The 23,701-nt window shown below is 38.2% G+C and overlaps 1 protein-coding gene across 4 annotated transcripts in view; it reads right to left on the reverse strand.

Moving 5' to 3' along the window:
• Positions 1 to 2,946: 2,946 nt before the first annotated feature.
• Positions 2,947 to 23,701, reverse strand: part of glcci1a (glucocorticoid induced 1a) — a 74,452-nt gene continuing 53,697 nt past the window's right edge. For 3 of the 4 annotated variants that reach the window (XM_015357884.2, XM_006636175.3, XM_015357883.2), the window contains exons 6-9: positions 22,169 to 22,321; positions 16,836 to 17,046; positions 11,342 to 11,462; positions 2,947 to 7,189 (exon numbers count right to left, since the gene is read on the reverse strand). In XM_015357884.2, coding sequence (XP_015213370.2) covers positions 6,832 to 7,189; positions 11,342 to 11,462; positions 16,836 to 17,046; positions 22,169 to 22,321 — 843 coding nt within the window. In that variant the 3' untranslated portion in view covers positions 2,947 to 6,831. The remainder of the gene's footprint in view (positions 7,190 to 11,341; positions 11,463 to 16,835; positions 17,047 to 22,168; positions 22,322 to 23,701) is intronic. The other variant, XM_015357885.2, reaches the window with a different exon arrangement.

Here is a 23,701-nt window from a genome sequence, read left to right on the forward strand (position 1 = left end):
ACATTATTAGCAAGGGTTAATACTTTTGCAAGATGCTCTTAAAAAAACTGTAATACTTGATGCTCAAATTGTTCTACAGTATGGTCATTTTAAAGACACAACCTCACCCAGAAAAATCTATGAAATATGACCTTTTCAGAGCACCGACACTGTACTTGAGAACTTTTTGTCAATCTTTTATATATTTTGAATGATGACACTGTTCTCTTCAAGGTAATCCAGAGTGAAGGAAAATGAGCAGTCACCATTACTATCCTTCTCCGTTCTGCTGCTTCTAAAGACCGATAAACTCAAGCATTCCTGGGTTTAACATTTTTACCTATGTGTTAGCTCATGACACATGATCTCTCAAAGCTTCTGACCATTGAAACTTTTCTAAATATTGTTTCCAAGATTGTACCATCATAAAAATATCCTGGCTAGAATAATGTATGTTCTTATCCCTATATAAATAAATGTATAAGTGAGCTCAAAGCTTTAACATATTTAAATCTCCCTTTTAGGATGAATTAGGCAGGTATGCTATTGGGTCTTTCTTGTCAAGGTATTGTTTGTATTCTGGAAGTATATTATGAAAATGTGGGTATTTTTTAATAAATGATATTAATTTAATTGGAATGTTTCTGTACTGAAAACCGTACAACTAAGTGCCGTTAATTAATACTTTCACTATTAATTAAATTAATTAATTCACTATTAAACTATTACTTTCACAAAGTTTTTTCAGTTTTCATTTTTTTCAGTTTTAAAAATTGTTATAATTTTAAAAAACTCATGACTGAATGTTTCTGTTAAAGGTTATTTGTGGAGCTTCTAATAGTAAAGCAGTAAAGATTATAGCAAAGGAAATTTCATAGATGATATTTGGATTATTATCAGGATCCTGTAGTTTAAAAATATTGAATTAAAGAATACCATATGACTACCATATGATTCATGAAGAAAATGAATATGGATTATTTTAAACCTGAAAGCCTGCTTGAATTTGACTGTCCTTGACATGGGCCATACAGAACTGGGCTGTATGCCTATAGGCATGTATAATCTCAACATGTACAGTGCTAAAAATCAGCATAGTAGCATCTGTTGCTAATTAGGATTTTGAGACCGCTTACATTTCTGAAAAGTTGTATTTTCCTGAGAAAAATGAATGTCTGATGTTGCCCGTATGTTAATGACAAATTAAGTTGCTATTTAACGTTGTCTGTATTGCTCTGATTGCCAGCAATTGTGATTATTAAGGGTTTCTGACTTAATCACACACATGCATTTTAAGTCTCTATTCATGAAAGAATATGACATTTAATTTTAATGAGCTGCAAGATATTTAAAAGTTTTTAATCATGTAAACAACACCAGAAAATGCATTGTACTTACCTTGTATATTTTCAGTTGCCTTTTTTAAAACTGCTGTAATACACTTGAATAGAATTGGCCTGTAACTAAACTTTTAATTTCTTTTTTTAAAAGCACTTTGTAACGTGCATATTGAAATGTTAGTAGAATACTGCAGAGTAAAATAATACCTTACGTTAATAAATATCTTCCAGTGAACTGCGTTAACCAGATTTGTTTATTGTGACGAATGTAGAGTGACAAGGCCAGGTGAGACTGCCAGGGCCGGTGCGCCATTCAGAGGCGAGAGCAGTGGCAATGAGCATCTCTTACGGTCCAGGATTTCAGCGGCACCTGTGGGGAACTGGTCTCCCTCTCAACGTAAGCAAGTGATACCAGATAGTCTTCAGCGGTCGCTGTGGAGCAGTAATGTCACGGGTGCGACAGATCTTTACAACCTCACTTGAGAGCAAGATAAATCTCTTAAGTGAAGGATTTAGGAACTGGAGAACTACTGCATCACATTGCCGGGATAGCGCTTCTTTTCCTAACCTTTGGCCAAATACTCAACCTGAAATTCCGGAGCTTTTAGCAGATAAAAAAACACAGAGATGAAGAAAACTGAGGTCCCCGCCCTCGGGAGGGACAGCTAGAAACACTAAGAGCTCCCCTGGTCTTAAACTTAAATGAAGACCAACCCTAACTTCCACCTAAACCCCGTGTTTGTCCTAAACCTACGCTCAACCCAAACTGAAGCTTGAACTATAGGCCTATAAATCCAACACTAGCCACAGCCCTAACCCTACCTAATCCTAAACGTGACAGTGTGGCCTAACTCTAATCCTAGATCCATCCTTAACCCTAAGCAGACCCTAGCCCTATCTCCAACTCTGACTATCCCGTTTCAAATGTTCCCCAAACACTAATCCTAGACCAATAAATAAACCAAACTATTTTTGTTACCTACAGGTGGCAAATTGTAACCTGTTGGTTTTTTTTATGCGTCAAGTCGTAGATCATATCCATCAGTATTTGTCTGCCAGTGTAGCGAATACAACTAATTTTCCAATGCAGAATTTAAGCAGTCATTGTCAGCTATTCATTATTTAAAAAAAATGCTTTGGTATTGCACTTCGACAGGTTTTCAATTTGGGCTGGCACTAAGTTTAGCTCTGTGAAGAGCATAAACGCTTATAAAAGTTGGAAACCCACTACAGAAGGGTGGTACATTCTGTACATTGCAGAATGACACATGGTGGTGCAATGGCTCTTCCAGTTTGTAACATGAGGGATCCCTTTCCATTCTGCAATAAAAACAGCTTTTCCCATGGCGTCTCCCGACTCCGGGCTACAGCTGGAGATTCCTGCCACATCCGTCATCTGTTACCTTGAAATCTGCGACATTTCAGGAGCTGAAAACTGTCATTTAGCAATTGTCAAAACAGTTGTAATTGCTTAAGGAGCTTAAAGTCATCAGGTAGTAATTACGCAAATTACAAGGGCTCAATTAAGCAAATGAACACTTGTATGGAATTGAAAGCAGAGGACAGGGTGCTTCTGAGAAACAGGTAGAATGTAATGTTTTCATTTACCTTTTTTGTAAGCATTCAATAAGGGAGCAAAAAAAATTTAATGTTTGAATTTGAATGTTGAATACGTTTACACAGTGTTTTAATGTTACATTAAAATGTTCGGCACTTATAGCTCCATTTTAAGCATTTCATTGTGTGATCTACAGTGACCTACAGTATCGCAAAGCAAAATGTGTTCAAAATTTGAGGGTCCTGCACCTCGAATGTACTGCTTAAAAGCAAAAGCAATGCAAGTTTGTGTCAAAGCAGCTTTGTGGCGCTTTTCATATTTCACGTTTAGTAGTCCATCTTATAATTCATGTTAGATCAGAGCTTTCTTCTGATGGCATTTGTCATGATCAGATTACATCTTACAGCTCAATTACCGAGACCAGAATTCCATGTACATTGGAGTCTGAAAGCATGATGTTCCCAAAATGACACATTGCCTCAGCATAATTCACAATTCTACTTTATATAAAGACCAGGATGGATATTCCCAGGTGTACCTAGGGTTATCTGTTGTCAATGTCACTGAGCCTGCTCCTCCTATGCTGTTAAACCCAAAATCAAAGTAAAAAAAAAACAAATATAAGAAGGTGTAATATTAATTCAATTACCAATAGTGTTGTTTTGGTTCTGCTAATAACTTTATTTAAATAAGACACAAGAGCTCTATATTGAAAAATACAAAACAAAAGCCACACACTGCATAAATTAAAGTGTGGTGTGGCAGCTCATAAATACTGTTTAGCACAGTGGCTTGATATTACAGTGGAACTATATACAAACTTCAAACAAGCTTTTAAACAATTTTAAATTCCTATACCGTGGGTGTAGGAGACACTGGAAAATAGCTATTAACAGGACATACTAGTAGGGACTGGGAAACCTTAACCTGGATTTTTTGACAATAGTAATATACTGATTTTGCAATAGTGATTTTAATCACCATAAACACACTGGTTTGGAGGACGGGAACATTTCTCACCCTGACTGGCAGAAGATACGGGAACTGTGTTGTATTCTACAAGGCTTCTACCACATTCATTAAGGAATTGCGTTTTGAAATATTTTTACTTTGAACTCTGCCGAATATTTTGTTAGCACAACCCTCGCAAACAGAGATTCATCTGTTTTATTTCACCCTTTTTTTGTGCAAGTAGGGAAAGTGCATATCCCCTTTGTGTCTGGGGGAAAACGTGGGGATTGTTATTGCCATTGTGCGCAGAATTGCGGGACAGCAAGAGGACTTTAAAGAGCACTGTAAGCATTGAAGGAATGTGTCCAGACCATATTGCAGCTTTATGTTTACATGTTCCTATTATCTGAACATAATTTGATTTGGTATCAAACAACTGAAAAAAGGCATTTACAGTACATGGGTATTTACTGGGCCTGCAGGTCACTCTGACCTTGGTCCTTGAGTGGCTGTTCTTGACCCTAGCTGGCAGGTTTTATAGGTAACCAATCAGTAGTCTCAAACTCAGATCCTTGAGGATCTTGGCTCTTCTGTTTTTTTTTTTGTTTCAACCCAAGTTATCAATTAAACAATTAACCCAAATATTTTCTTAATTAGACTTTTAGGTGTGCTCTTAAGGCCCTTTAACGTTGATTGCACAAAGACATTAACTTCTTTAAAGGTACTGTTACCCCACAACACCTCAGAGCCAGGTAAGAAGTTACATTCCTACAGCCAATTAATAATTAGCCCACTTCTGTAACTGAGAATGTGATTTGACCAAAAACGAGAAGACAATTCCAGGAACTGAACTTGAGACCCCCGTTTTAATCATCAATTTCTAAAGGCTTGGAGCACTTAACCCTTTTAATGAAAAATTACTTTTTTGGTACGTTAATTAAATTCGAGATCATTTGGAACCAAAATCAGAATATCATCAAAGTCCTTAGTTCCCTTAGCTGAACATTGAACTTCCATTATTGGTAAATAGGTGACCTGCAAGACTGAACAGGGACCAGGATTGGAGATCCCTGTATTAGGAACATATCACTGTGAATAAAATTGTTCATTGTGTACTAGCAGTCGGTCCTGTTAAGCAGTCTCTCCTGTTTTACTGAATCTAAGAGGCCTAGGAATATACTATACTATATACCAAGCAAAAATGTTTCTATAGCTAATATATAGTACAGTTACAGAGGTATGATACAGTATGTATCAGTCCCCCAGTGTTAGGAAAATGAATAGCTTACTATGTATAATTAAAAGGGTATGACCACAGATGTGAGGAAAAAGTGATGGTAGACTTGAAAAAGCATGAAAGGGTGTAATAAAACCAATAATTAGGTCGCTCAGGTTTCGTCAATCCAGTACACTGTAATCTTCTCTCAATTTAGAGTAACATTTAAAGTTACTTTCAAAATGTAGATGAACATAACCTTTATTGCACACTTATCTAGCTCATCAAAAAAATAACGTGAATGTTTGCTACCGGAACACCACACTAAATCACAAACAGAAAGGTGCTTGATAAATTGACATCAGCTTGAGCCATTTTAAAGCCATGTCTAACCTGGCAAAGGGAGGAGAAGAGCTTGGAAACAACAGTAAAGCCACATACAAATAAAAATGAACGACTGTCAGTTTGTTCAGCTTTACTGTGCCTGGGAAGAATTTAAGGTAATAAAGTGTGTTAAACATCATATAATTGTGCAAGAGTTCTGGTGCCATCTCATTAGCTGAAAATCAATTATTAAAAAGTATGGCCGAAAAAGAACGACTAAATTTTCTAGTTAATGAAATATAGGACCTCCTCCTATCTCCTCTCCCTCACAGACTGAGAAGCGAGTTGGGTTAAAGGCCAAGGAATAAACTAAGTGATAATCCTGTTCAAGAAAAATATAATTTTAACATCTTAAGCTGTCAAGGAAGCAGACTGAGCCTCTCCTGTCCCCCAGATTTTTTGATGTCCTTCTCTCTTCAGTTTCACTGATTTGATGAACACACATGGAATGTTTACTATGTACATCCTGGAGCACTGAACACTCACTTGCAACATCTTAACAGTCATAGAATGAGAAACACCTGAATATTCCGAAATGCCACATTTTTGTTTTTCAAAAAACGTTCAACGTGTAATTTGTGATGTCAGACATCACAGTTTCTGCTGGTTATGGTAACGTTGCCCAATCCAAGAATTGGCCCTTAGATCAGAAAGCACTTATTCCAAGAACATGGAATGTCATGAGAAAAGACCGATGTACAAAAAGGAAAGGCAAGAGAGTGATGCTTATTGTTAACTCCTTAAGCTTTGAAAGCCACAGATTCAATACATCTCTACACAGATACATTCCAAATTACCTGAGTTAAGACTTCGAAAGAAATACCTGAAGCTAAGCCTGAAGAGGGCACTGTGCAATGGTTGTGGCCATTTTTTTTCTTTTTTCGTTTTCTTTTTTTGCATTGTATGTCTAGAGAAGTTTAGAAACATAACCTGGATTGAGTGTAAACATAATCCTGAAAAGTACAGCATTTTTTTTCCCCCATTACATAACTGACACAGCAATACACAGTTTCAATTTAGACAGGCATTTTTTTTGTTGTTTTGATATAGAGCTTATTCAGACTGTGGATGTGGAAACAGAACACAGGACACAGAACTTATATATTTAAACGTACTACTGATATGAGATGCATTACTCACCCCCAACAACCCTCCCCCCTCCCTCCAATTCCAATTAAAACATTTAATGAAGCATGTAGCATGTCTTTGTTTCTTGTTTTATGCAAGCGTTACTGCTTATTACAGAGTTAAAGGAGATGAATTCTATCCCTGCCAAGAACAGTGTTTACCGATATGCTAAGAACACTAAAAGGTTTTGTTCTGGACATTGTCGCTACTCCATGCAGATGTTAAATTTAGCAAGACGGCCTCAGGAGGAGGCAGAGGCCCCGCTCTGCCGGGGACTAAAGGGCCGCGTAGCTCTGAGAGGCCGAGAGCTCGTCTGGCGTCGACTCCTGAAGTGCCGGGGAGAGCCGTCGCGCCGGAGGCTGGGCGAGGCCTTCGGGGGAGTCCGCCGTGCTGGTGTGGACCGAGACCTGAGAGGAGACCTGCCCGACAGTCACAGTGGTCGGGGCTGCGCTATGGCCGGCGCCGGGCGTGGGGGCCGGGCCGGGGGGCCCCGTGAACGTGGTGCTAGGAGGGGTCACGAGGAGCGAGGAGCCGGGCAGTCTCACGGGACAGAACGCCGAGCCCGTGGGGATGAAGTTTACCTTGTTTTTGTCGGGACATGAAAACAGTGGGACTGAGCTCGATGGACGAGACCTGTGGGGGGGGAACAGAACAAAAAAATAAATTCAGCTGTTTTGACTGAAGAAACTCTGCATGCGGTATTCTCTACTTCAGCTACTCCCATACACAAAATAATGTGTTCTCATGCTAAATGCTGATTTACTGCCTAGCTAATCTAAAAGGAACGATTTCCAAGAAGGAAAAACACAAAAGACCAGCTATTTAAAATAAACCGGCTGAAACATTCTTGTTAAATCAAAGAATGCAAGGTTTCCAAGACTCAGAATAAGTTAAGACCTTATTTATGGCTTGATATGTGGAAAACTGGCAATTAAAAGCTACAAAAACAAAAATGGAGAATTAACATTATAATTGTAGCCGACAATATCTGTAAATTAGGAGAAGCAGATTTAGCAGGCTTGGCTTTTTTTACCAACAGATGAATAGTCTACTTGTCAGATCTGCTATAGTAATTCCATATGGTTCATAAATTACCCTGTTTCGTAGTTTTTCAGTACTTTTTTTTAGGGAAACATCAACTTTAAAGCAGATATAACTGTTGTATTAACAGCTTTTTGTGTGCTAGTAAATGATTAATGCATTCCTATTTAAGTGCTAGCATGCTATTTACACAGCAAACACATGGCTTTCTAAAATAGTGTTACCCACTTTAGTTCAGAGGTTGCAAATCACACTTGCACACTAAACTGCCAATTAATAAAACATTCATATACAGTATGAGAACAATCTGACTTTTGTTAGTAATCATTAGCTACTACTATTAACCATCGATTCATGTTAATCTATTACAGGTTATAATGAATCTATAAAAGTATTCGGCAACCCCAAATGTCAATATTTTCTTTTCTATACGTTCTGCTACGGATACTCTCCTACTATGTATATATCTACTGGATCTCTTCGTAACAAAGCCACTACACCCATTTTCATGCTTAATGTAAGATTTTTTACAGTGACCAGTGCCCATTTGTGAAGTGTTTATAATAGAGAATGACATGGAAGCACTTCACCTAAACTACCCAAATCTAATACGTAAAAAAGCTGTAATTGATTGTTTCCTTGAAGATGTTTCTTCACTTCAGATTTGGACTGTATAAACAGTGTTGTGCTTCTAATTATTAGTAAGCAGTAAAAACAGATTTCCAACACGTTTTTTCATACTCTGATTGGCATCTCAATCGATGGAATGGTCTTTCATTCATTATGAAAATGAATTTCGGCATTTGCAATTGCACCAAATACAGTATATATATATACCCTATGTATAAAAGATTTAAAAATGGTGTTATTTGCTAATATATACAACTCTTAAACATTTTAAACAACAATGAATCCTTCACAAAGCCAACTTGAGAAATTAAACAAATTTCTGACCTACAGTAAGATAATGTAATTTTGGCGGTTAGTTTTAAATGCCACTGGTTTACACCTGACTTGCATATATTAATGTGTTGCTTGTATATTATATACCCATACCTACAAACTCTGTGCAAGCTAAAGTTTCAAAGCATTACATTGCAAACACAGGACTGTTGTTTTCTAAATAACACAGCTGATTAAAACTAATTGGTGCAGAAAAAATGTGCAGTCACACAAACTCCAGAGAACCGTGCCCAGAAATGTCCTGTGGAAAACAAGGAAGTACGAGTGTATTGAGAGTATTGCCAAGTCACCATAAACATCATGCCAGGACCTTAACAGTACTAAGCTTCCTGAACACCTGCAGGTTAAAACACATGTAAGAGATAAACACGCTGGTCATGAACAGTGTTCATATCATGGAGGACAGAAGCATAACTATCTTCCAGCTTAATCTTGTCAGATCTCAGAAGCTAAGTTAACATTCAGCCTACTTGCGTGTATCGATGTGTTGGGATCCCTCCAATATGTAAATGAAGTCAGGATTCTTTGGGATGAAAAGTGCTATTTGTATGCAATTAATTTTCGTATATACTGCACTTTTTACAATATATAAATATATCAATATTTCAATGAAAAGGATGGCAAACATTCTTATTTAATTGTTTAATACAATGATCAGTTCCAAAAGGACATGTAATTGAGAATGGCTTTAACAAGAACATTGATGCATTTCTCGCATACATCATGTCTCATGAGAGGGGAGCAGCTTTGCAGTTATTGAATGCAAAACCCATGAAAAACTAAATACATTAAGTCTCTTAAAAAATAAAAAATAATTAAAAAGAGGCCATAACCATATAATAAATTTAAAGGAAGACAAATTTGTATGTTTTGGGGTTCAAAATCATGACCTTCTCAGGTAGCAGTCTGAAAACACTTGACATCAAGCAAACGCTTTTTTTGTCAGAAACGATTCTGACAACGACGAGTGTAATTTGACCTTCTTTCAAGGAACATAATTATGAACTACATCACAATGTGTAGTACGAGGTTAGTTACAAAGAGAACTATATTTAAAAATTATAATTAAATTAATTACATTTATAATTATAAATTGATTTCAAAATCCATAACTTGTCAACCATTTAGCCAAAGCAAATAATGAATTTAAAACTAACTCAGTGACAATTTAAGAATTTGCTGATTGTGACTTGATAATGAATACTTGAATTTGGGCCTCAGATTTGATGCACAATTAACAAAGACAGTCTGCTCTCTCTTACCTGTGCACTGCCAATCACTAGTCTTTTCCAAATTTGAAACAAATGGGGTCAAAATCATTTTAAGTCAGACCAGGTGATCACTAATGAACCTCTTGAATCCCCAAACCCTGGTCAAAACTTTTTTAAAAGTCACATTTTCAAAGGGTGAAAACAAATCATCTTGCTTCATATCCTGAGATAGTAGCTCCTCGAATCTCTATTAAATCTGTGTTTTTTTTTATCAGTTGCTCAAACTAACATTATTTCTGGCTGCAGAAGATGGCTTCTTATACAATATGATTACTATGCTTCGCTGAGTTCAATAAATTAATAATACTGCACTAATGTCTTTGTTTTGCACAACATACAGTATTGTTTGGGTCCTAATGCCCCAGTACAGTGACAGGGACACTATACTGTAAAAATGCGCCTTCCTTCAGATGAGATGTAAAACCAAGGTCCTGACTCTCTGTGGTCATTAAAAATCCCAGTGTGTGTCTCAAAAAGAGCAGGGGTATCAGCCCCAGCGTCCTGGCCAAATTTCCCATTGGCCCTCCTAATGGCCTCCAATCATGGCCTCCTAATAATCATAATACCAATCACGGCCTCCTAATAATCCCTATCAGTGAATTGGCTTTATCACTGCTTATCTGTTCTCTACTTATCACTCTGTTCTCCTCCTCACTGAGAGCTGGTGTGTGGTGAGCGTAATGGTGCACAATGTCTGTTGTCACATCATTGGTGGTGGTGGAGGGGATCCCCATTACCTGTAAAGTGCTTTGAGTGGAGTGTCCAGATAAGCGCTTTGTACGGTAAGTGTAAGGAATTATTTTTTTGTACTGTATATAGTTTGTGCATGCTGATAACACCTTTATCTTTGCATTTCCTATAAGATAAGATATAGGATAAGAGGAAAAGCTACAATAACCAGGCAAAAGTGTTTTGATTGTTACAGAAAAGACCAATATCTATGTCTGTTATTAGCCACAGTGGGCATCTAGTCAGTGCAAAAAACAAAAACAAAATAAAACTAAACTCCCTGGAGACTACAAGCAACAAGTGAACTGCTGCAAGCAATATAAATCAGTCCAACAAAAACAGCTTTAGGTTCTTCACCATTTAAAATTAATATTAAATCCTTACCATTTAAAATTTAAACTACTTTGCCGCTAACAGTACTGTAAACAAAAGCATGATTTATCAGTCAGCTCCTGAAAGGATCAAACGAATACACTTTGTACTGTACATCAAACACCATGTCTGTGTTTTGGTAATGGTAGTTCTAAAAGAACCCTTCAAGACCCCCCTGTATATCATTAAGCATTCTGCTTAGATGGAAAAGAATCACAAGTATTTAAGGGAAAATTTGTGCCAGCAACAAAATAAGCATGATTTTTACTTTTTCTTTTTCTCTCTCTTCAGAGCAAATGTACTTGCCAACAGAAGAGAGGCATTTCAAAATAGCTACTTCCTGCCCTTGATAAAAGACGTTAGCATTTATCGTTTGCACAAATCAGCTGACATAAAAAGTATTACTTACGCCATTTCCTCAAAGACCTTGACTCTCTCACATCCCTCTGGGGGTTCTCGTTTGAACATGTAGCTGTTGTTTGGTTTAGGAGAGGAGGCAAACTTAGGCAGGGGTGAAATACTCCCACTGTCTGAAAATGGAAAGGAGCACATTTCAGTGGGAGAGCCATTATGCTTTGCAGCTCTGCAAAATACAGGACAGTCTTATGACCATCAACTGCTCTGCAGATTCAAACCCCAGACTGAACTTTCCAATACACATTTTCAATACGTCCAATATAATATATACATGAACCAGGGGGCACAAGTGGAAACTACATGGAAGTGCATTTAAAACTGAAAATAGGAGGCACTTCTCTATCCAGAGGGTCTTGGGAGTGTGGAACAAGCTGCTGAAGCCGATACCCTGGCTTCTTTCAAGAAACATCTGGATGAGATCCTCACATTAATTAACTACGAACTACCAAATAGGCCAAATGACCTCCTCTCGTTTCTAACCTTTTCTCTGCATTTTTAAACTTTGTTTACTTCTCAGTATTTTGTCATGTTTTAGTAGTGCTCCTTCAGATACAGAGGTTTTCATATACAGTACATACTGTATTATTAGAATAGATTTCCAAGTATTGCATTGCTTTATGTGAAAAGCTTAAGATGAACAGACCTTTCTAAACGTTATATTCCAGCTGCCTTTCCAAAATCAACAATTTGTAAATCACCAATGAAATTATGAAAACATCATTATACATATACTCTCTCTATATATACCTGTATATATATTACATAAAATAAGGCCTCAGGAATACGTAATGAAGTATAACTACAGCAAACGTTTACAGATGACTATCTTATACATATACAACTTTAATGAGACTGAAAGAGGATGTCATTAAAATACACTTGTCTGATAATAATTCACTGTGAACATAACCCTTCTTAAAAATCAAATAGTGACAAGCTGTACAAGGATAGAAACACACAGCAAATGTTTCTAACCAAAACATGGAGTTCATTAAGAAAAAGAACAAATCTAGTACACATGAATCTTATATAAATGCTTGGGTTGTTTCTTGGGATTAAATGGTTGATCTGTAAAAGGAAATCATATAAATTGGAAAGCAAAAAAAAACAATCAGACAAAACCAAGCAATCGGTAATCTCCCCAGGTATTTTTCACATAAACCACTAAAACCAGTATGCCTTAACATGATCCCCCAAAAGCTGTCCATAATTATATCTTCAGAGTTGGATTATTTGCGGAACAGAGTACAATCTTTCTAACTTAACCATGTCTGCTTGTACAATCCAAACATAAGCTATATGCTGTAAACCATGTACGTTACTGTTGGAAAACAGCCATTTATATACAGTATTCTTTATAAACTTTTTGAAAGGGATGAACAAATGTCACGTTTTTAACTATAATTGTGTTTTACACATGGGATTGTAGCATATCAACAACCTACTGTAGGTTAAAATGAAATTAACTTAAAAAGCAATATAAAGCCCTCAAGTGTTAAAAAAATGCAATAACTTAATGTGACACCTTTTACAATTAACACAAAATTAATGCTTCCTGGTGTTTTCCAGGAAGTATCAGATTTATCATATTAACTGGTAAGACCTGGATGTCAATAACTATGTTATCATGCTAATACACAATCAGCAGTTTGTTAGAATACACATTTCTGATTGTTACATTAAGATATCTGATCACACAGTACATTCAGTTAAGAAGAGATACACTGCTGAATCTTTTCTACCTAAGTACTTGGAATCGTTTCAAAGCTGCTGAAAAGCCAGCATCTTTATTAAGGAAACAACAAAATGGACACAAATGAGACAATGATTTCAAAGATCAATAAGGATCACGCAAAAAAGAGACAGATAAAAATGACACCGGAATTTGACAGTCTGTTATGTTGTTTAAGACTAGTCTATTAAAACAAACCCCTGACTGACCTGAAAATGAATGTTTATCTAAGGGATATTACATCTGGAAGCACTTGACTTAATTTCAGCTTTTTGTTATGTAAGAGTTTAGATCTGTTGGAAATTTAGACCTATTGAGCTCTATTGAAAGAAAAAGTTGACATGCTTTTGCTTGTTGCTTTTATTTCCTATCATCTATAAAAAAGAAATCAATTTACAATTTTATTCGGACACAAACCTACCTCAAGGCACATTTATACTTAAAAACTGTGGAAGATTATGCTTTCAGTGTCTTCCATTTGCACTAAATAAAGAGCAAAAATGGGAATAACAGCTGTCCAAAAGCTTAAAGGTTTTCCAATTCTTCTCAACTGGCAAAAGAACGTGCTTTTGTCTCACTGCATCCCTGATAAAGTCCAGCTCTTTTAGTTGGCATGTTTAAGTCTAGAGTGTTATTTGCTTGCACACAGTTCCTCTCAGCACAGATGTTTGATTTAAAGGAATACTTTCATTCAAAATTAACCTAAGATGCTTATTTCATGACAAAGAAAACAGAACTGAAATACTTATTTGCAAAGAATCATAAATTCTTTTTAAAAAAATCCACAACTTTGATCAGTGCAGTAACACGACTGGCGCAAGTGAGGTGAGGTGGCTAGCGCTTCTACCTCACAATCCTAGGGTGCCGGGTTCGATCACAGGCTGGAATGCCAGTGTGTGATGTCTGCATGTGTTTGGCAGGTTGGGCTTGTTCATGATCACACATTAGGGGGGTTTGTCCTTAGTATTTGTCATATGATTTTAATAAAAATCTACCAGATGAACTTGATGGGCCAAACATCTGATGACAGAAAAGCAAAAAACATAATTACAACCCACTCGATGTTCACTTATTCTCTACTGTGGTTAGAAAATGCTAGATATTGATTTTCAAGTGTAAACTGTCATTTACAGAACAAAATGGCCACAGAGAGGGGTCTTGAAGACCATGTCAGAAAAGGTAAAAGCCCCTTTTCCACTGTGGTGAAACACCCAGCGCAGGTGAGCAAGGATTCCAGTTCAGCTAAATTCTTTTCTTTGCGTTATCAATTTGCCAGCAGTGCACCTCTTACAGAGAGCAAACTGGCTTTGGTGGGAATGATCCCTGAAGCAAAGCACTGAGTACTGCCACATAACTGCGAAAAAAATATTTTAAATCACCGTGATCACAGCCTCTTGAACCCTGTTGCAGGACAAGCAGTAAAACATCAATCATTTTATTTGCTCCAGGAAATTGGACTCTTTCCAGCCAAAAGTCATTGTTCAGGACACATTCCTCTTCATATCTTTGTATCTGCATATCTAATGTAAAGCAGTTTTAATGAATGCCTTAAATTGAACAGATAAATGTAAGTATGTAGTTTTTTCTAATTTACTTCAGAATAATTTTAAGTACTACTGTACTTTAAATTATTTTGTAGGTGGTGACGGTAAACAATGCTATTGTCAAATTTTCTAAAAATAGTATTTTTAAGCTCCTATGGATCCAACTATTTTAATTGCAGAGGCACTGATTTGTATAATCTATAAAAAGATTACACATCAAATTTGCTTTAATTGCTTTTATCTGAGAGGATAACAACCTCATACACAGTAAGTACTATAAAAGGAACAGATCAGAATATTTCTTTTGTAAGTAAATCAAGTATGACACTTGTCAAAGTGGTTTTTCTTTTCAGCACTTATTTACTGCACTGAGGCACTTGAAGATGCAGTTCTTGAATGAAAATGCACCATCTACACATCCATTTTGTAATCCCTGATTACAGTAATTTAAAGACTCGTACACACTTAATGAAGAAGGATGTGGCGTTTCTTCTACATATAACACACAGAATATATAAGGACATGCTTCAGACCTCAACTTCTGCTAAGTAAATACAATTGACCTTTATTTAGCTAAATAAAGGGGAATAGAAATACCAGCTGGTGCATTTAAAAATTAAATGTAAATATAACTACAGTTTTTTTTGTCTATCTGCCTCATATTAAAAACACCATTCCCATTGAACAGAATAATCCACAACACTTTTACAGTGCAAAGGAGCATACATTTCTAGAAGTGCTGAAGACTGTCTTAAATTTGGATATCTTGTCTTCAGTGCTTCATAAAACAGAGAGACACAAACAGAGGAGGAGGAGTGAAATAATTTTTGTCTTGTTAAATCAGGTTTTATGCGATAAGGTTAAAGAACACACTTCAGGACTACATTAAGAAAATGTGTAGGGTCTCAAAAAAGTCCACACCAACAACCTTAAGGCTACTAAAAATGTACTCACATTTACAGATGTGAAATAGTACAATTCTTCATTAAAGTCATATTTAGGGAAAAAAGTTAGTAGAATATATAAAAAACATTCCTAATCCTGCTAGGAGGTTAAAAGATTTTTATGGTATGAAAAAAATTACTTTCTGTATTAAGTTTAAACTCACAATTAATTTGACTGGGATAGTGGCCATGTTGATACATCAGGAATGCCTAAATAAATTCTGTTCATATCACTGATGCAATACAATGCAAAATAAACTTTTCTGTAAAAGAAAAAGACGTTCGCTAAGTAGCCTATCTAGTTTAACTAAAATATTTTAAATACCAAAAAGCAAAACAATAATACACCTACTTACTGTATAACACCTTACTTAATGTATTACAAGACATTACATTATTTATATATATGGTTCAATTTAGAGCTGAACAAATTCAGGCTAGCTTTACTCCTCAGATATTCTCCAGACCTACACTTTGCTTCTCTTCTTTGCCAGTCTGGATGTGTTCTTTTCTCGAGTCTGAAAACACAGCAACACCCAACCTCTAAAAGCTCTTTAGTCTGTGACACCACCACAATGACCTGCTTTCTGAGCACAGTTATACAAGAGCTGGAAAACAGCACAGATGCGGCAGTGTTCCTTCTCCCTTTCCTCTCCCTAGTCCTGTATAGAACAAGGAAGAGGTTTTCATTTGCTGGTTTGGCTTACCCTCAAATTTCCCCCTGGTCTTTACTAAAATAATGGCCTCCTAATAATCCCCATCTGTGAACTGGCTTCATCCCTCTGCTCTGCTCTCCTCTGAGAGCTGGTGTGTGGGGAGTGTTCTGGTGCACTATGGCTGCTGTTGCAGCCCCACCTGGATGATGCACACTGGTGGTGGAGGGGATCCCCATGACTTGTAAGGCGCTTTGAGTGGAGGGTCCAGAAAAGCGCTACAGTATAATAAGTGTAACGAATTATGATTCTTCTTCTTCTCACAATACTCCACCCCAAACTACAGGAAATGCATCCGGCATCCGGCAAGGTTTTACTTCGGCGACACCTTGGACTCGCCCAGCAAGGTTCGAGACACGAGCTAAAATGTCTACGCCCAGCTGCACAAGTCGATTCTGTGCAAAAAGATCAGGTATAACGGCTTAGGCTTCTTCTGTGAGCCACGTGTACGCGGAGAGGGCCCCGACAGGGCTCCGTCTGCAGGGGGCTGCGAGCAGGGCCGCAAGGGCCGCCCCTCCGCAGTGTCGCGCGAAGCCGCGCCGCCGGGCCTCACCTTTGTCCCGGTCGTACAGGAGGTCCTCCGCCGAGCACGGGCTTCCGTCCTGGGACCCCGGCGGGCAGCAGGGCGAGTGGCTGCTGCTGCGGCTGCTGCTGCTGCGCTCCTGCACGGAGGGCGTCTGCGTGTCCACGCTGCGGGTGCTGCTGCTGCTGCTGCGGCACTGGGGCGGGAACGGCGCGCGCCGGCCGTCGGGCACGTCCAGGGGCTGCGGCGGGAGGGGCGAGAGGGGACACTCCAGTCACTCCCGTCCTCGGGGGACGCTCGCCGCTTTGCAATGTGCGCGACTACCCCTCCCCACGGCCAGGGCCCGCGGCTTCGGACAGCGCCCGCGAGCTGGAAAACGGTACCGGAGCATGCGGGCCCGGACTACCAGACGCAGAGACAGTTTGTACCCCCACACTATCAAACTATTAAACTCCCAGCCTCCCTCGCCTACGATCAGAACCTCACTTACCAAAACTGAAATCGACCTCCACCTCACATGTCAAGAAGCTCACTCCCCATCATTTTCCATCCTTTAATTTCATTCTGTTAATGTATGATTTTGCACATTACCTGTTACCTGTTGTTGTTTAGCACATTGCCTGTTGTCTCCATCTTTCTTTACTTATACAATTGTATCGTTGTTGTTTTTCTTGTACTTCTTACCGTCTGAGAGCTAGCTAAATAGCATTTCATTCTACCATATACCTGTATACGAGTTAATTGACAATAAACTTGAAGCTTCAGTACCGCCGGAGCACCAGGTTGCCAACCAGAAATAACAGCATAAATACCAAGAATCGGACCTGAAAAAACAAACTCCTCTGGAGACATTTAGCTACCGATAGAAGGAAGATCTTGATGCATCTGACAAAACCATCATCTCTTCCAGGGCTGGAAAATCTTATACTTGATTGCAAATCCACTGAAATAAAATCTTGGTTCTGACATCACAGCTTTGTGGTGGACAAAGAGTGCATAGTACTCACGATGAGCAGACTTTTTAAGCCGGTTAATGACTCGAGCAATATTGAAAAACCACTCTTTGGCCATCTACCGTATGTAATACCACTTGAAGCTAAAACAGTGCTCTTATCTGTTTATTTCATAAGATTACATGTTCTCAAGTCTGTAATGAAGGTCGTAATCAGTTACGCATTTGGTATTTTCTGGCAGAGAGGCTGTGGTTTTGAATCCCTTTCATAATTAGTTTTAATGTTTTCAAAAGGAAAAAAACGGACTGCAGTTTGATAGGAGTCCAATAAAGTCCCCAGCCACGCAACATAATGCTTGAGGTAAAATCCAATCTAGATGGTGATAGAGCTTGTGGGACCAGTTTGTGTTATGGGACATATTTTGCCAGTTGGGTGATACACTTGAGCACAAGTATTGCTGCAACACATAAGGAACAAATCTGAAGCAGGCTCCCATGTTTTAACTCAAGTGGTACAGCCATACCCAAGACAGTTTGAGTTTCCAGAAAGAAAAAAATGGCGGTGAAACTGCAGTCTTGATGAGTAGAGAAACCCCGCATCGCAATACCTTTCTTCTTTGGCACATGACGAAAAATACAACAAGATTTATATTGAGAGATCTGTGAGAGTGAATGCATCTATGTGTTGTTTTTGTGGGATACAGAAATGATTTTGCATTGGGAGTCAGCTGTCGGACGGTTCTTGGACAGGAGCAGTCAGCAGTGCATGATGAAAACTGACAACTTGAACCACATGGCGGGCATCCTGGTTTGTAGAGAGATCCCATTCGACAGTAGTGTGATTAAACCTGGGATGGGTCAGTACCAGCACCACGGACCTCCAACTGGTCTTGGTGGGCCGGTAGGTGGCACGCTCCGATGACCTGGAAAGGGGACTGGGGACTCTGTGTTGCAGGTGAGATGATTAAAGCCATGACCCGACTACTTGGTGATTTTCGAAAGAGTAGGGCTGCTGCCCCGTTTTCCTGGAAACACCTGAGGTACAGGTCTGACCAGGCTTTAGGCTTCAGGTTCTGGTACTGCTCCAGCCACCAGAGCACTGCCTGTTCAGGCCTCTCACGCCGACTCAGTGGCTGGGAAATGCCGATTCTGAAACTGACCAGCTAGATCAGTACAGAAAACACTCACCTAAGATAAAGACTCCTCAAAATGAACTGCCCTTTTCAGACTTGGTAAGAAGCAACATTTTAGCTTTTGTCATGTATGTGTGAGCAGCTCTGTGATATTTAAAAATATTCACTCGGTATACAGTACCGCTCATTTCAATTAAGAAAACGAATATAAAACATTTAGGTTCCTTACAAAGAAACTAAACCTAGTATTAAGCAGGACATATGATGTGCATTTAAAAGGTGTTTTATCAATGCACAAGGGAATCAGAAATACTCCTTGTTCTTGCTTTGACCTTTGTGCAAAGGAAAGGCGAAGATAAAAAGCCTGTGGAATCTGTCCTGGATTCTAAAGTGGGTTGTATGTCACAATGGGGAGGCTGTTAATCCAAAGAAAGTCCAGAGGGCTGTACTGCAGTTCAAAATACATTCCTGCTGAAATCCAAATCATTATCCTGGATTTATGGCTTTTGTAGTACGTCTACAGTTTGATTTCTTACGAAAACAGATAACAGGATTTCATATATAAAACAATATTGTATTTTACACATGTATAGCATTATACATCACTAGGTCAACAGAAAAGGACTTCAAGCAACTAAAGAGATAATGTCTATTACAAACCAAAAATGAACATAAAGACACTTTCACAGAATATTTTCCTCTCTGTGTCTTAGTACTACAACAAGAAGCCAGATAAACAATAAATGTAAAACCATCGATATTTTATAAGTTGAATAACCTCAACCTCAATCAGCTGGTGTGATGGGAGTTCTATATTCATAATTCCTCAGCAGTGTAGTGAATGTGTCGTAGATTATTAACTACTGAGCTGTAAAGCCTAAATACTGCCACTGTGCATAATGTGTTACCTTCTCTTGTGCACATATAAACATTACACCTATAGTACACAGTTAAATATTTTACTTTTTTGACAAGAAGATTTAGATTTGTGGTAGAGTTTTCTAAAGAGCAATCGTCATTAAGGTAATGAAGATTAGCTAAATATTATTAATGTTGATGCAACTTATTCTGAAGCAACAGAGAGGCACTGTAGCTTTGGGCTGATTGGAAAAGGCACAAGAAAAGATTTAGTTACCACAAGGCAAAGAACTGACATGTTCTGAATAATAATGGTACAAAACCGATTTTCTCATTTGGAGCTCACAAAGCCTATGAATAATTTGAAAATGACCCAAGTGTTGGCCCACAAAAAAAGCTATTTGCTGAACCATATTATGCTTTTCATCATCCTGTCAAGTTTAAGAGCAACTCTGCAACAAGTTCATTGGAGCACCTCCATCTTTCATTGACAGGAAATGACGGCAGCGATACTGATATTCCAGACAAAGTGACAGATGTTAAATGTAAAAATTCCCTCTGAAAGATCAGCACAGTGACTGAACATTGATAAGTTTATAAATCTCATTTCTCAATTGTTTAAGAGATAACTAACAGCTAAGCTGCAAAGAAGGTAATGTTTCATGTGTGTTTTTGAACAATTACTTCCTGCAAATAAGCTCAATTCCCCACACTACCACACTCATACAGTATATTTTACAATATATACTGCATGTTTTTAATTAAAAATCTGTTCCTAAAAACCAGGCAAAGAAAACTAACATCCAGATTTAAATTTACGACATTAGAAAACTGGATTTCTAATAATGACAAAACATTACCTCAAGTAAAAATAATGCAGCAATACTTATATGGTGTAATTTGAATATTGCATATAATGCATCTCATCTTTGGGATATCATTTTAACAAGATTTTACAATAATGCAAAGTACGTACATTTTTCCAGGAAAATACGCAGGCTATAAATGGGACACAGTTCTCATTGTAGCCTGCGTATTTTCAAGATTGCTAGTTTCCTCTGTAGACAATTATTGTTGTGGACTCCTCAGCTTCTTTGATTGCTGTGCGTTTCTAAATTTTGATACAATTTATTGAACTGTATATAAAAAGAGTCCTTATTCTTTAAAAGTAAATAATCCATCTCTTTCATTCATGTTTCAATTCAATGAAACACACCACACTTTAGTGTCAGAATCCCTGCTCATGCACAGATCTCATTGAGATGTTCAGAAAAAAAAACCCAAACCGTTCAGTATATTGATCTCATAGGCTAACTCCGTTGGTTTTTTCTCCTTCTTGATAAAATCTGAAATTCTCCCACTTTGCTCATGAATGCAACAGAAGCTGCAATTGCTGCTTCACAGCACCCACTGGGATGGTTAGCAGCACTATCACCTAGACTGGCTGGGATGAGCCCGTCTTGTTCTCCCGAAAGGAAGTCACTAGATTTGTTACATGCGTTATTGTCTTCATATCTCAACCACAAATCGGATGTCCCGGAAATCAATTTCAGTGCACTTGGCATGAAGCACTCCCTCCCACCAAGTATTTTACAATAAATTCTCTGTCCACAATGTCATTACAGACTGGCAAGGCCTCAGGCACCCATGCACCTCCGTGATAGGGAACTGCCAACACCATATTTTACAGCGGTAGGAGTATTACATAGCCGTCTTTGTACTGCTCTACCACTTGACTTAAATCACCCCTGAAAACGGCTGTTTAAATTCCTCTGGACCAGTTTAACCATTTCAGCCAGTACTGAAAACCACCCAGTGATGTAATTTGCACAGCATCCAATCCGAAATGCAAACCAGCACATTACATATATAGTGCCATGCAAAAGAATGGTTTGCAAAATCATACATAAGAAATATTAATAGCTACTTCAAAGTGTTATGACTACCAACTTTACAATGACAAAATGTGAGAACTGTGCAAGGTTCGGAGTACTTTTGCAAGTGAGTGTATTCCATAATAGAGACTGTAGACAGCAATATAAAATAAGATATTGCATTAGCAGGTGACTTTCTCCATCACTTGATCTTTTCTAACTAATCTTTCATGTCCAAGGATGGCATCTGGCCAGCACTCCTCACACAGGATCTTCATCTGTAACACTGCAGTGGCAGTTTTGAAGAAGGTGATTAATGAGAAACTACAGGTAACTAAAAAAGGAACTGGGCTGATTTGCCCCTGTTCTTTGGTGCCACAGAAGATCAAGACCATTTCTGGGTTCGAAAGCATTTTCCATGTTAGCTTTTGAGAGTTTTCACAAAGAGCATTTGTGCATTTTATCAGCTCTTGACATTTGTAAAAAGACAGCCCTCGGTTTCTCTGACGTGATGAACTGTTCTGATAACCTGTCCTGCAAACATACCTTTATACCCACCTCCTTCTCTCCGCTGTCTCTGATGAAGACCTTCTCCAGCTCATGATTTATGCCCTCCATGCTGCTCGGGACCCTGGAAATGGCTGACTTTGGCACTGGAATGTTTGACAATGGCATCGGGACAGACCTGGGCACAGCTGCCTACAGAAGTATACATAATGCAGAGTATGGTTAAAATTTTCTCAAATTTACACTTTTAATTCTCAAACTATGCGTAAACATGTGAACATCTTGGTGATTGTCCTCTTTTGGAACTGCATGCAGGTCAGTATTAAAAAACAAACAAACATTTGACCATCTAGGTATTGATTCAATCAAACTGGACCCAACAAATCAAATACAGTGTGCAAGGGTCACATTCAATGGGCTTGATCAACTGCAATTTTGAGTGTTACCTAGCTTCAAACACTAACTGCAAATGAAGACATTGTGTTCAGCCCCAAGGAGATCTTGAATACTTCTATTTTGTGTGCAAGGACACTGAACAGTTAGGGATCTACATGTCAGAGGCGGAGCTCAATTCCCACTCTCTGCGCCAGGTCTCACTGGCCATCTGGTCAATAGGGTTTGTTCCTCAACTGTTAGAACATAAGGGCCACTGCAGTGCTCATGCAGGTCCACAGCCAAGCTCAGCAAACACACAAGAATAAGACCTGGACCGACAGGCCTGAAACCACATGACTTTCTCCAAGCCTTGATGAAGCCAGAACAGTCCTTCACAACAGCTTTTACACTGAATGCAAGTTCTGCACTGCAGTGTGCTGCTCTATCCTGCTTGTTTACTTAAAACAGTGTAGATCTTGTATAAAAACTATAAAGCTGGATATGAGCTGGAGTTTAAATTTAAACATGAATATATAAATACCACTTTGTGATTAAAAGGCGTTGGAGCGTTTTATTAGACCGTTTTTCGTGCAGAGAAGCGCTTCCTAAAATGATTTTTTTTAACCCAGGACACATTTTACTTTAAGTGATTTATTGTACACTAGGATGATAAACGTCATCTAGCTCGTCCATTTACAATAGGTAAGGCACAGAATGTACAAAATGTTCCAGGGAACAGCCTGTATTCAGATTAGCAAAAGGCCTACAGTACGTCAACATGTATTAAGAAATGAAGTAACGGATTCATTCTGTCTAGATTCTCATTAATCAAATATTTAAGTGCACTGCATGATGTTTGCAATTAGAAAGCATAAGTGATGATGAATAGAAATAAGGTTTTAGAGATTATCCCACAGAACTGGGGAGCAAGTAAAGGACATTTTATCTTGTAATGAAAAAATGAAAACCTTTAATACGAATAATATTATAAACCATTTCAACATAATTATGTTAGAATAAAGCAGATAACGAGATGTTCCAAGCGGATTTTCAGAAAGCGCATATTAAAAGTCTCCCAGAATAAATAAACTGTCTTTTCAGAGGTGCTTAACATCAAGGACCATTGAAGAGATGAGCAGAAGCAACTCAGCTCTGTCCTTTTAAAGCAAATGTATACATGCACAAGCTATAATGATG

Source organism: Lepisosteus oculatus, chromosome 10 (genome assembly GCF_040954835.1).
Source record: "Lepisosteus oculatus isolate fLepOcu1 chromosome 10, fLepOcu1.hap2, whole genome shotgun sequence".
Lineage (NCBI taxonomy): Eukaryota > Metazoa > Chordata > Actinopteri > Semionotiformes > Lepisosteidae > Lepisosteus > Lepisosteus oculatus.